Source organism: Saimiri boliviensis, chromosome 8 (genome assembly GCF_048565385.1).
Source record: "Saimiri boliviensis isolate mSaiBol1 chromosome 8, mSaiBol1.pri, whole genome shotgun sequence".
Lineage (NCBI taxonomy): Eukaryota > Metazoa > Chordata > Mammalia > Primates > Cebidae > Saimiri > Saimiri boliviensis.
Genome location: NC_133456.1, coordinates 52,811,442 through 52,824,558, shown reverse-complemented (window position 1 = coordinate 52,824,558; position 13,117 = coordinate 52,811,442). Strand labels below are relative to the sequence as shown.

At 40.4% G+C, this 13,117-nt stretch overlaps 1 protein-coding gene across 15 annotated transcripts in view; it reads left to right on the top strand.

Moving 5' to 3' along the window:
* The window catches only part of CADPS (calcium dependent secretion activator), a 473,986-nt gene that overhangs the window by 291,036 nt on the left and 169,833 nt on the right, over nt 1-13,117 (top strand). For all 15 annotated transcript variants that reach the window (XM_074404483.1, XM_074404482.1, XM_074404481.1 and 12 more), the window contains exon 9: nt 9,953-10,019. In XM_074404483.1, the coding sequence (XP_074260584.1) occupies nt 9,953-10,019 (67 nt within the window). The remainder of the gene's footprint in view (nt 1-9,952; nt 10,020-13,117) is intronic.

The window sequence follows — 13,117 nt, the reverse complement described above, 5'->3', positions numbered from 1 at the left end:
GTCATAAATTGTTTCCACATTAAGGTTGTTTGAAACATAAAAGGAACATCAGAATCACTGGGAATTATGACTGTTGGCATGCACTGTGGTTCTTTAAATGAGCCACTGGGCCCTTCAGAGTAACTATTGAATGGAAATGTATCAATGGGAAAAATCAACACTTCTTCTTGACCTTAAAATGTTAGTATCTGGGCATATTTGAGAATTAGCAACTCCCAGGTGGCTTTCTAATTTTCATCTTTCTTTTATCCGTATGGTGTTTTCAAGTTCAGGAAATGCATTCACTTCCATTCTCTGATTTTATTAGTGAAACTGCCTCACAAGGATTAGGTGTTATTCTCCCATCTTAATGAGTGATCCTCCCTTCACCCAGATACCCAGACCAAAAACCTTGAGGTGATCATTGACATTTTTCCTTCTCATCCATAATCAATTTTTTTTTTCTTTTTGAGACAGGGTCTTTCTCTGTCACCCACACTGGAGTGTAAAGGTGCAATCCTAGCTCACTGCAGCCTTGACCTTCTGGGCTCAAGCGGTCCTCCCACCTCAGCCTCCCAAGTACCACCACACCCAGCTAAGTTTTCTTTTTTTTTAATTGTAGAGATGGGATCCCACTATGTTGCCCTGGCTGGTCGTGAACTCTTGGCCTCAAGCGATCCTCCTACATCAGCCTCTCAAAGGGCTGGGATTATAGGCATGAGCCACCACACCTGGCCATCATCAAATTCTTTTCACTCCATCTTCAAGATAAATCTAGAAGTCAACCCCTCACCCCTGCCTGCATCTCACCATTGGCCTCCAAGCCTCCATGGCTGCTCCCCTTCACTTGCTGCTCCTGCCTCGTAAGCAGTCCCCTGCATCCACCCCTGCCTCCCAGTAGTCCATTTCCTACTGTGAAGCAAGGGAAATTAAACACACACACACACACACACACACACACAAACACACACACAAACACACACACAAGTCAGATCTTGTCACTCGAATGCAGGAAAACCTCCAGTGATTCCCCGTCTCATTCAGAGTGAAAGCCAATGTTGTTACCATGACTACAAGGCCCTGCCTTCCTGGTCTTGATCACTGCACCAGCCATACTGGGCTCCTTGCTCTTCCTCCCAGACACCAAGTCCACTCCCATCTCAGGGCCTTTGTCCCAGCTGTTTCCCCTCTCTTTCACCCAGATCTCCAGTGTTTCTAGACCTTATCAGAAAGCCTTACCTGGCCCACCTGTGTCCTCCCTCCCTCTCTTACTCTGTTTTGTTTTCACCAGAGTTCTTATCATTATCATATATATCATATACTTCTTTATTTATTAGTTTGTCATCTGTCTTCCCCACTAGACCGAGCTGCTTGTCAGAAAGGACATTTGTCTCCTTTTTTCACAGAACCTTCATACAGAGACTGACATGTAGCAAAAGTCCAGTGAATTATTTATTGTTTAGATGAATAAGTGAATAAATGAACCCCCATTTACTCTTAGAGAAATTGGAGCTTAAAGTGGTTAAAAGACTTGCCCAAGTCAGTGTAAGCTTTACAGCTAGGTCCAGAGTTATTCCTTTCAATCTAACCTTAACTGAAGACCTGAAGCTTGACTAAAATAGCTCCTCATGGCTCCATATTGAATTCCTTCAATGAACCATACTCCACCAACCAGGAGTAATTTGCAGCAATTCTGATATTCCTTTTATATTTTAACAAACTTCAAAAGGGATATAGTTTGTAACACTCAGCTATCTTCTTAAAATCTCTTTTCCCCTTCCATTTCTGTAGCTGTGCCACTGCTCTAGACCTCTTGTTTTTCAAAATCATTACACTTCTCTCATCATAGGTCTCCAAGACACCACTCTCTTTGGTACAGACTCTAAAACCAGGCTACTGGACTAGACTAATCAAATATCTTTAGTGTTTTACTTTATCTCTCTTGTTGACTTCTTATCTATAAATGTCAATTAGGTCAAGTCAGTTTATAGTGTTGTTCAAATAATCTATATCCTTACTTATTTCCTGTCATTTATTTAAAGAAAGCTCTCAATCTCTTACTACAGTTTTAAATTTGTTTCTCCTGGTAGTTCTGTTTTTGCTTTATATATTTTGAAGCTTTGTTATCAGATGCAGAAACATTTAAGATTGCTATGTCTTCTTGATTGACTTATTCCTTTATCATTATGAAATAATCTTCTTTATCCCCAGCAATATTCTTTGCCTGAAATTTACCTTGTATGACAGTAATATAGCCTCTCCAGCTTTTTTTTTTTTAAGTATTAGCATGGCAAATCTTTTTTTCTATCTTTTTGTTTTTAACCTATTGTGTCTTCATAAAGTACATTTCTTATAGGCATCATAGAATGAGGTCTAACTTTTTAACTCAAATCTGAAGATCTCTGCCTTTTAGTTGAGGTATTTAGCCTATTTACATTTAATGTGATTCTTGATAGGTTTAAACTTATTATTTTGTTATTTGTCATCCTTGCTTTTTATTTTCTGTTTGTCCCATCTGATCTTTGTTCCCCTTTTCCTGTTTTTTCTGCCTTCTTTGGAATTAGCTGAATATCTTTATGATTCTATTTTGTCTTCTTTCTTGTATTCTTATCCCTAAATGCCAATTAGATCAAATTGCCTAGAATGCAATTCTTGCCAAAACCACTTACTAGCTGTAGACAAGTAGCTTAACTTCTCTGTACTTCGTTTTGCTCAATGTGAAACAAATAACAACAGTGTTTGTCTTGTATGGTTGTTGTGAGGACTAAATGAGCTAATTCATGTACAGCATTTAGAACAAGGTCTGATACATGGTAATAGTTACAGCTATAAAAGAGTTGTTGGTAGCAGTGGTTGTAATCATCATTGTTATTTGCTTTCATCTATTCTTTGTACTTTTCCCCAGCCCATGCTGCTTCTTGCTGGGCTGCTGCAAGATGGCTGAGGTACCTGGAGTCTCCCTGCTCTCCACCTTCTCCTTCACTACCCAAGGAGAGGACAAAAGCATCCCTGAGGAATTATGGTTCTTGCCTCACTACAACTTCTATTCTTACAAGAAGTTTTTATGAAGAATTTCTAACAAGGAGGAATAAGTTCAAGAGACCTATTGTACAATATGGTCACTATGATTAATAACAGTATATTGTGTACCTGAAAGTTACAAGGGAATAGATACTTAATAAACAGAGCTATGTTACTAATTTATATTAAATTCACAAATACCACAGGAGAGAAGACTGTCCCATTTTTTTATTCAAATGAAAAGTTACAAGCATTGCCATGGGTGCTACCCTGCCAAGTAGTCCCAGGACAGAGGGACAATGAGGCCAGGGGGGTCTTCCATGATTCAGTAGTTTTGGGGGATTCATGGAACTTTAGTTGAACACAAATTAATCTTTATCTTCTTTTTTTAATCCTTTGTAGCTCATTACTCTGGCCTCTCATATAACTAAAATGTCCCCAGTGAATAACAGGGGTGTCAGTGACCCAGTAGCAAGGATTTTACAAAAATGTCATAAGAAAGGACACATTCAAATCATATGCAAAAAATGGCCTGGAGCTCCAAACCCAGGCATGTGTGTCTAACTTTCCTTTCCAACAGATATGTACCCAGAAGTTGAATGTGAATTCAAATAAGGAATCCAAAGAAAAGGCCTTTGCAAAGTCAGTAATTACTTACTGTTTCTACTAGGATGGGTTGTTTTGGGGTGTTTTTTTTTTTTTTTTTTTTTTTTGAGATGGAGTCTCACTCCATCACTCAGATTGAAGTGCAGTGGTGTGATCTCAGCTCACTGCAGCCTCCACCTCCCTCAACTCCCAAGTTCAAGTGATTCTCAACCTCAGCCTCCTGAGTAGCTGGGACTACAGATGCACACCACCGTGCCCAGCTAATTTTTTTTTTAGTGGAGATGGGGTTTTACCATGTTGGCCAGGCTGGTCTCAATATCCTAATCTCAAGTGATCTGTCCACTTCAGCCTCCCAAATTTCTAGTAGTACAGCTGTGAGCCACCGTGAGGACTGCTGTTTTTACTAGTACAAATAGCAGCACACACAACAACAACAATAATACTTATCCAGCCCTTACCATGTGCCAGTGAGTATGCTAAGCACTTGACATGTATCACCCCATGAGTTCTCACAAGAACTGTATGAAGTAGCTGTTATGTTATCCCCACTTCACAGCTAAGGAGACTGAGGCACAGGGTAGCTAAGCCAAAGGAAAGTTTATGACAGGGCCAAAATTCACATTTAGGCGTCTCTCCTTTAGTCTGAGATATAATTCCTGGCCTAAACTTCCACTCACTACATTAGAATACTACTTTATCTATTGGTAAATCCAGATTTCCACATATCCGGGCAGCCTGAAGACAGAGTTGAGGGCCATGAATGCCCACACAAATAGATCTGCCTGTAGTGTGAGGAGCTAGAAGGGAAGCCACCTGTATGTCTGCAATAACAGAACTTCCATCTGCTCCAGGTACTGTGCATTCTATTTAATGAGCACATTTTAACCCAAGAAAACGCAGAGCCGGAGCTGACTAGACAGAAACAGTACATCTCAGCCGTCAGTTTTTCTTAGTTTTGACACCTTCTGGTATGTGCCAAATTAGCAATAAATTCTGAGGAAAACCTCAGAGGGAAAGCCCCTCCCTCAAGCAGACTTTCTGTAGGAAAATTGTTACTTTTTCTCTGATCCCACCAGCTTTCCCATTCAGAAGCCTTTAACCAGAAATCCCCTCTGTTCAATTAGAATCATGACTCATGTTCTGACTTCAAAAAAGAAACCAAAGTTTCTCATCTAGAAGGGAGGAGGAAGAGTGTGAAGAGGAGGCTTCAGAGTCAGACAGTTCTGAGTTTAATTTCTGGCTGTGTCCTTCATCAGCTGTGGAACCTGGGAAAGTTACTTAAACTTTCTCAGCCTCAGCTCCCTCAACTATAAAACAGGAATAATCGTATGATGATATAGCTAATAGTAAGTATCTACTTTAAGCTAGCTATTGTTCTAAGCACTTTATATTTCTACTTTAATCCTCACAACCCTTGAGGTAGGTACCCTTATTATTATCCCCATTGTATAGATGAGAAAACTGAGGTAGAGATGACTCTAGAAATTTATTTGCCCAAGGTTGCACACGAATCTAGGCAACATATCTTCAGATTTAAGCTCTTAACTCCTCCACAAGAGTGTGATAAATTCACATAAAGTGGGTGGCATAGCACAGAAAACTTGTAACACTTCTCTAAGCAGTAGCTATGATTTTTGCTATGAAGGGAGAGTTAATGGTTCAGTATGAATTACACTCTATGGGTTCTAATGAACTTCTTTTCCTACTTTGATTTTCTTGTATTATGATTATATACACAATAGATGTTGTAGCTGTATTCATTGTTGCAAATCTCTGCAAAATGGGTAGTAGCTGCCAGATAGAATTCCAGAAAAGTGTGAGGCTGTTACAATCTTGTTAGTCATTACTTAAAAACCGCAAAATTTCTTGCCCACTTCCTGAATTTTACATTTTATATCATCTATTTCCCTATGCAAGTAAGTACAAGGAGATTTCCTTTCACATATTTAAGTTATTGATTACTGCTAAAATCATACATTTCCTCTGCCCATGGAGAGATTCTGTAATAAAGCTGACATTTGTTGTACATCTACTTCCTGACATGCCTCAAGCTCATACTTCACAAGCACTGTCTCAATGAATCCTCACAACAGCCCTGTGCATGAGGAACCATTACTGATCTGTCCTACAGAGCACCAGGAGGTTAAGAATCTTGACCAGCATCTCACAGTAGCTGGTAGAACTAGAACTGGAAGGTTATACTCTTAACTGTTACAAGCCAGTAATCTCTCTCCTTAGCCCTGACTGAACCTCCCTTTTATGTCCCTTTCTGCCATGAATACATTAATATATCATTGTAAGCACTGACCAGGACAATTAGATGATTTATGTAACCCCAGAGCTGTTTGCACTGGCTGCCACAGCAGCACAGGGCTGATAAACTTTTCAGTCATCAAGTCAATGCTTCCTGCATCAGCTTTGGTCCAGCCATCACCTCTCTTGCCTGAACCCCTGTAACCAGCTCCTCACTGATTTCTCTACTATCTCTCTTGCCCCTTCTTCCTACAGTGTGTTCTCTACCCAGCAGCCAGTGCGATCTTCTTACATAGAAATATGATTATGTCACCACTCCCCCACTCTTAAAACCCTTCCATAGTTTCTCATTGCTATTTGGAATGAGCATATTGGTGATCTGATTTACCCATTTAAGAGCTCAGTCTAGCTGCTGTGGGATGAATGGAGCATAGAGACGAGAAGGAAAGTGGGGATGCCAGTTGGCAGATTCCTGTCATGGTGCAGGTGGAGGTGACTGTAACTTGACTGGAGAGTTGCAGTGGGGATGGAATGAGGTGGGACACTTTTGGGAAGGAATGCTGTGGGTAACACCCCCAGTGGCACTGAGGAAGGAGAACTGTGCAGACCCCAGGCACAATTAGTGCCTGAAGTATAGCTCGCTGCTTACTTACATCTAGCTTATATATGTAATCATACTTAGTCCCATATAATCTCTCTATATAATCATATAATAACTTACTGCCTACTGTATCTAGCTTATATATATAATCATACTTAGTCCCATATAATCTTTCTATATAATCGTATAACTTACTGCTTACTATATTTAGCTTATATATATAATCATACTTAGTCCCATATAATCGTTCTATATAATCACATAATAACTTACTGCTTACCATATCTAGCTTATATATACAATCATACTTAGTTCCATATAATCTTTCTATATAATCATATAGGTATTATAGTCAGATCTGTACTGACACATTTAGTGCTGATTTATAGAATCCTTCTATATAACCATATAGTAGTTTGTAGTAGGAGGAATGCTTAGAGCAGTCACAGAACAGAAGCAGCACATGGGAAAACAGCCAGACCAGGACAAGAACCAAAGATCCAGGCGGTGGCATCCCTGCCTGAAAGGGCATATGCTGATGGCAGGCTTGGAGCAAGAGCCTCTCCTCCTGATAAAGGAGTTGGAGTACCTTGCATCCAGTTCCTGTGGAAAGTAGGCCTCAGGCATGAGATCCCACAAATAACCGAAGGAGAAGAACCCCTCTGGTGTGACCAGTCACGGCAGCTGTACACTCTGTCAGTCTTTTCTCGCTTCTGTGCTAGCTCAGATGATCCTCCCATAAATATCTTAAGAGAAGAGCACAAGTCTGTCAGCTCCCATTGCATTGGCTTATGGTATCTTTCTATTAGAAACCCACTGAAGTCTCCAGCCCCTTCACTTGTGATAGGAATTTAGAAAGAACAATGTGATTCTGTGATAGGTATTTAGAAAGCAGAATCGGGGTTCCTTCCCTCCAGAAACTCACAGTAGGAACAATAAATATTACAACAAATAAATTAAAGCTGTGCGATAGTTGTAACCGCAGGATTACCTACAAGGCCTAGGCGGTGATGATATCAAAGTAAGCGTTTAAACTGAGGGAGAATATGAGTTTTCTCATGAGGAGCAGGGAGAAGGCATCCCAGGCAGCATCAGTTGTACCAAGTTACAGAGGTGTGAAACTTTATGGTGTGGTCAGGAATTCCAGATACACAATGTAGATAATACAATATGCAGAAGCCAAGTCAAGGGGGTAAGCAGGAATAGAAAATGAAACGTTTTTTAGGCCAGGTCAAGATGCTGGACTTTGTCCCTGTAGGCTAAGGTTTTCCCAAGTGTATTCATGCCACTGATAGTACACAAGATAATTTTAACAATATACAGATGAGCATGGATCAAATACAGTCGGCCTTCCCTATCCACAGGTTCTGCACCTGAGAAATCAACCAACCATAGATGGAAAATATTTTGGGGAAAAATGAAAAATAAAAAATACCTTAATAAAAAATAATGCAAATAAAAAATACAGTAGAGAAACTACGTAGTATTTACATTGTACTAAGTATTGTAAATACTCTAGAGATGTATTTATAGATTTAAAGTATATGGGAAGGGCCTGTTGTGGTGGCTTACACCTGTAATCCCAGCACTTCAGGAGGCCAAGACAGGCTAATTACCTGAGGTCAAGAGTTCAAGACCATCCTGGCCAACATGGTGAAACCCCATCTCTACTAAAAATACAAAATTAGCTGGGCATGGTGGCGCGTGTCTATAATCCCAGCTACTCAGGTGGCTAAGGCAGGAGAATTGCTTAAACCCAAGGGCGGAGGTTACAGTGAACCAAGATTGTGCCATTGCACTGCAGCCTGGGTGATGGAGACAGACTCCATCTCAAAAAAAGAAAAAAATTCAAAAAAAAAAAAGCATATGGGAGGATTTGCTTCGGTTATATGCAAATACTACACCATTTTATATGAGAGCATCTGTAGATTTTGGTGTCTGCAGGGGTCCCAGAACCAATTCCCTGTAGATACTGAGGGACAACTGTAATCATTTATGTATTTTAATGTGTGCTACGTAAGTATAATTAGTATATCAAGCCTATAATATAGTTTTGTTTTCAAAATAAATTTATCCATATTAACTAAGTTAATTTAAAGAAAAATAATCAAGTAAATCATAGAATAGGTGAACAGATATGGGACCAATCATGAAAATGAAATGTAAGAAGCCAAAGTTTGAGGCACCTTTCATATAAATGGTAGAGAGAGGGAGCAGGCACTGAAGGAATTTTAGCATGGAAAAGTCATCATGAGATTTGCAGGTGGTAAGCTCTGTCTCATTTCCAGGAATAGGATGAAAATCATTCTCATGTCCCTGAAACCAATTAAGAGGTTCCTCTATAATTGTCCATGGAAGCAAAAATTGTGGGTGGGGACTGAAATAGTGGAAGTGGGAAGAGGGAAGACGGAGCCGTGAGGAACTCCCCAGGAGGTAAAAATTCAACTGCACTTGGCGACTGAGGAATAAGGATGAGGAAACAGAAGGACCCAGGATGACTCCTGGGTTTCTGGCTTGAAGGTCTGAGTAGATTTTGGCTGCCAGCCACTCTTAGGAGCCCCTGAAACTTGTCAGGCAGTAAAAATTTTAATTAGGTGCATTCTTCATTATGTTCCAAAGCGGAAATTCTGTCTGAATTGAGGTGAAGTGAGGATTTGGAAGTTGTCCAGTAAGTGTTGATGACAGTAAACAGGTAAAGCCAGTTTTAGAACTCAGTATTTGAATGTATGTGAGTATGACCAGAGCTCCCCTTTCTTAGTTGGATACAGCCTGAAAATGCCAGCCTCAATTCCTAGATCGATGCCAGTTCAATGTGTAACAATCCACAAAGTAGATAGGAAAATATGTGAATCGATTAGTAATATTGATCTTAACATATCCAGACAGTTCTGAGCTCCGCCTCTGTAGTGCTTCTTATTTTATTTTTCTGTATAAAAAATTAATTTCTTTCAACAGAAGAGCTTTTAGAGAAGAAGGAAGGAAGTGCGGGAGAACTTCCTATGTTTACTTGGAACTTCCTCCCTGTAATACACCTGCATTCCTCCCTGTAATATACCTGCAATACAGCAAAAGAAAACAAGGGAAGGTTTTCCTGAATGAAATGTGACAAGAGGTGAAAGAGTTGTGAAATTTAGCACTCTTTTTTCTTTCCTGTGCAGTGTCTTTCAGGAGTTCCCCTACCTAAAAGACTTTTAGCACATACACAAATTAAGTTGCGGTGTAACATTTTCCAAGGTGCTTTCTGGAATCAGTCAAGGAGTCTAAGTCTCACAATGGGCCTCAGTTCCTCCTGTAAGTGGAAGTGAGCCACGCTTGCTGTTCTTTATGCTCAACCACAGAGCTCCAAAATCGGTGCCCTGTTCCTGAGCCATGTACATTTCCTTGTTTATAATGTACATTTCCATGTGCATTACCAAGCTTCATGACAAAGTGTGTTCAACAATTCACTCACTCGAGCATTAATGCAGCTCTGGTCTTTCTCCTTTCCCTTAGGTATTTGTGGGCCATCGGTAAGAATGTTTGGAAGAGATGGAAGAAAAGGTTTTTTGTATTGGTGCAGGTAACTTAATTCTTCAACTCTAATAATTCAGTCTTAAGAGACATCAGTATTAAAGATTTGCTAGAATGAATGAGTGCTTTTTAACTGAGGTATAACTTTAATAAAATACACAGAGCTCATACATTTAGCTCAATAAATTTTTACATATGTCCATGTAACCAGCATTCGGAGGAGGATACAGAACATTTCCAGTACCCAAAGGGCTCCCTTGTGCTCTATTTTCTAGTTTTATATCACTTTAAATTTTTAAAAAATTAATACATACTCATAATTTTTTAATTCAGACAATCCAGAAGTATGTGAGGTAAGTCGGGGAGAGTAGACTCTCACCCCTGCCCAGTCTCCTGCCAGGGATGGAGGACTCCAGGAGGATTGCCGGGTTAGGACTACAGGGACATTAACATCAGCTGAAAACAACGTAGTATTTTGAAAAGCACTGAGATAGGCATTATGAGTAAAGTCAGAATTTAGTTGGACTTTTTGCCTCTGTTTTATTATTTAGCATGTTTGAATTTGAATTACCTGTGTGGGAGTGCTCTACTCCACTTGGTACCTGGTGCTTCCAAAAGTCTTAGCCAACTTCCCATAACTATGTTTAATACCTAGAATAAATCTTTCCGGTAAACTTCTTGTTTAACTGAAACAAACAAAATTCTTCAAGTTGTTCTGCAACTTGCTTTTTTCACACAAGTGATATAGCGATTTCTCCATATTTGCACATACAGCTCTGGCTCTATTATCTGTAGACTTTTCTCTTTTGGATAGACTTCTGGACTTTCCCAATTTGGGCTATTCTTAGCAGTGTTGCAGGGTACATCTGTGTATATGGATACAAATGTAGATGCAGATATTGATATTAATACATTAGTCCTATATAAATAATATCTTTACTCTTGAGCGTTTCTTAAATTTTTTTCTAGAAATGATAATACCTGTCTTTGAAAGATCCCATCTTTTTGGTTGGGGAGGGGTATTTGTTTTTTGCATCAGGATTTTTCCATTTACAAAGAAATTTTCCAGTGCTTCCTTTTAATTTCTAGGCTCCACTAGAGCATTTATACTATCATTCAATTTGCAGGAAACTAATTTATGCTGTACTCTGAAAAATGTCACAAAGTGAGTCAACTTGTAACTGCGTCACAAAATATACTTACAGGGTTACTTGACTAGGAGTAATATTTAGAGTGCTACCAATATTTAGAGTGCTTTATACTCGGAGATCTGACTGTAAAGCAACTCCCTTTCAGGTCTAAATGACCTTGAGGGTTCCACCAACTCTGAACTTCTAAGACTAGACCATCTATAGATCTACTTGTATCTGCTGTGCCACTAAAGCAAAATGCAACTTTCTGGCTCTAATAAGCAGAGGCAATCTTTGCTTTCAGTATTGTTGTGGGGTACAACAAAACCTTAAAGTGATTTAGCCACAAGGAACATTTTGGAATGATGCCCATCCTTCAAAATAACTCTCGGCTAAGCAATGGAAGCTATTTTAGCCTGTGATACATTTCCTCAGACTAACAACTGATCAACATTTATTAAGCACCAAACTTGCATGGAGCACATTGAGAGGACATGGAGAAGAACTACCGTGTCTGGTATTTCACTCCCAGAAAGGAATCTGTTAGGGTTCCACATATGCAAACAGCAGAAATAGTCTCAAGCTAATTAAGGTTTTAAAAATGAATATATGGAAGGCTTTGGAGAGGATAACTCATAGAAATGTGGAAAAGACTGAATTACCCATCCATGTTAAGAACAGGGCACAGCATAGTTCCAGAAATCCAAGTTGTGTTAGTCAGCCTTCTCCAGAGGGACAGAACCAACAGGATATATGTATATAGAAAAGGGTGTTTATTAGGGAGAACTGGCTCACACATTACAAGGCAAAGTCTCACAATAGAGGTCTACAGGCTGGAGAAGAGAGAAGCTGGTAGTGGCTCATTCTGAGTCTGAAAGCCTCAAAACCAGGGAAGCCAACAGCACAGCCTTCAGTCTAGTTCCAAAGGCCCAGTAAGCCACTGGTACAAGTCCCAGTGTCTCAAGACCAATGAACCTGGAGCCTGATGTCCTCGGGCAGGAGGAACAGAAGGAAGTACAGGCATTGATCGACTTAGAACCTATGCAACTTACGACCATTCGACTTTACGACCACAATCGCTAGCCACAACTGCTCCGTGTCTGGCAGGGCAAACGTTGCCCAGCTGGGCATATGACAGTGCGGACCAGCTTCTGGCAGCACTACCGTCTCCACGTGCACCATTTCAACTGCACATATAGCCAACTCAACTTACGACCGAACCATATTACAACCGTTCTGCAGTGCCGACCGTGGTCGTAAGTCGAGCACTGGCTGTATCTAGCACTGAAGAAAGATGAAAGCCAGAAGACTCAGCAAGCAAACCTATCCCTCCTCCTTCCACCTGCTTTGTTCTAACCACACTGGCAGCTGACTGGATAGTGTCTATTCACACTGAGCGTGGGTCTTCCTCTCCTAGGCCACCAACTCAAAAGTCAATCTTCTCTGGCAACACCCTCACAGACACACCCAGAAACAATACTCCACCAACCAGCCAGGCATCCTTCAATCCAAAAAATGGACACCTCATATTAGCCATCACAAGCCCTGAGAACCATAGTCAGTGCTACTGGTGTGGTCATGAGACAGACTGGCACTGACCACTTTCCGCCCTTGTATCTCTCCTTGAGGGTCAAATTTTATAGAGGGAGAATTGGTTTAGTCCAAACTAGTTCACTCCCAACTTTTAGCAGGAAGAAGGGATGGTACTTGGGTTGAAATGAAATTCCACTGGATTTCTTTGATGCAAAATCAGGATGCCATTGCCAGAAGGAGAAATGGATACTGGGAAGGCAAAAATAGCTGCTATCCACTTTAAAGAGCTTACAACATGAATGAAAAGACAAGACACATCAAAAGAGGCAGTGCTGGCCGGGAGCAGTGGCTCATGCCTGTAATCCCAGCACTTTGAGAGGCTGAAGTGGGTGGATCACTTGAGGTCAGGTGTTTGAGACCAGCCTGGCCAACATGGTAAAACCCTGTCTCTACCAAAAATACAAAAACTAGCCAGGCACACTTG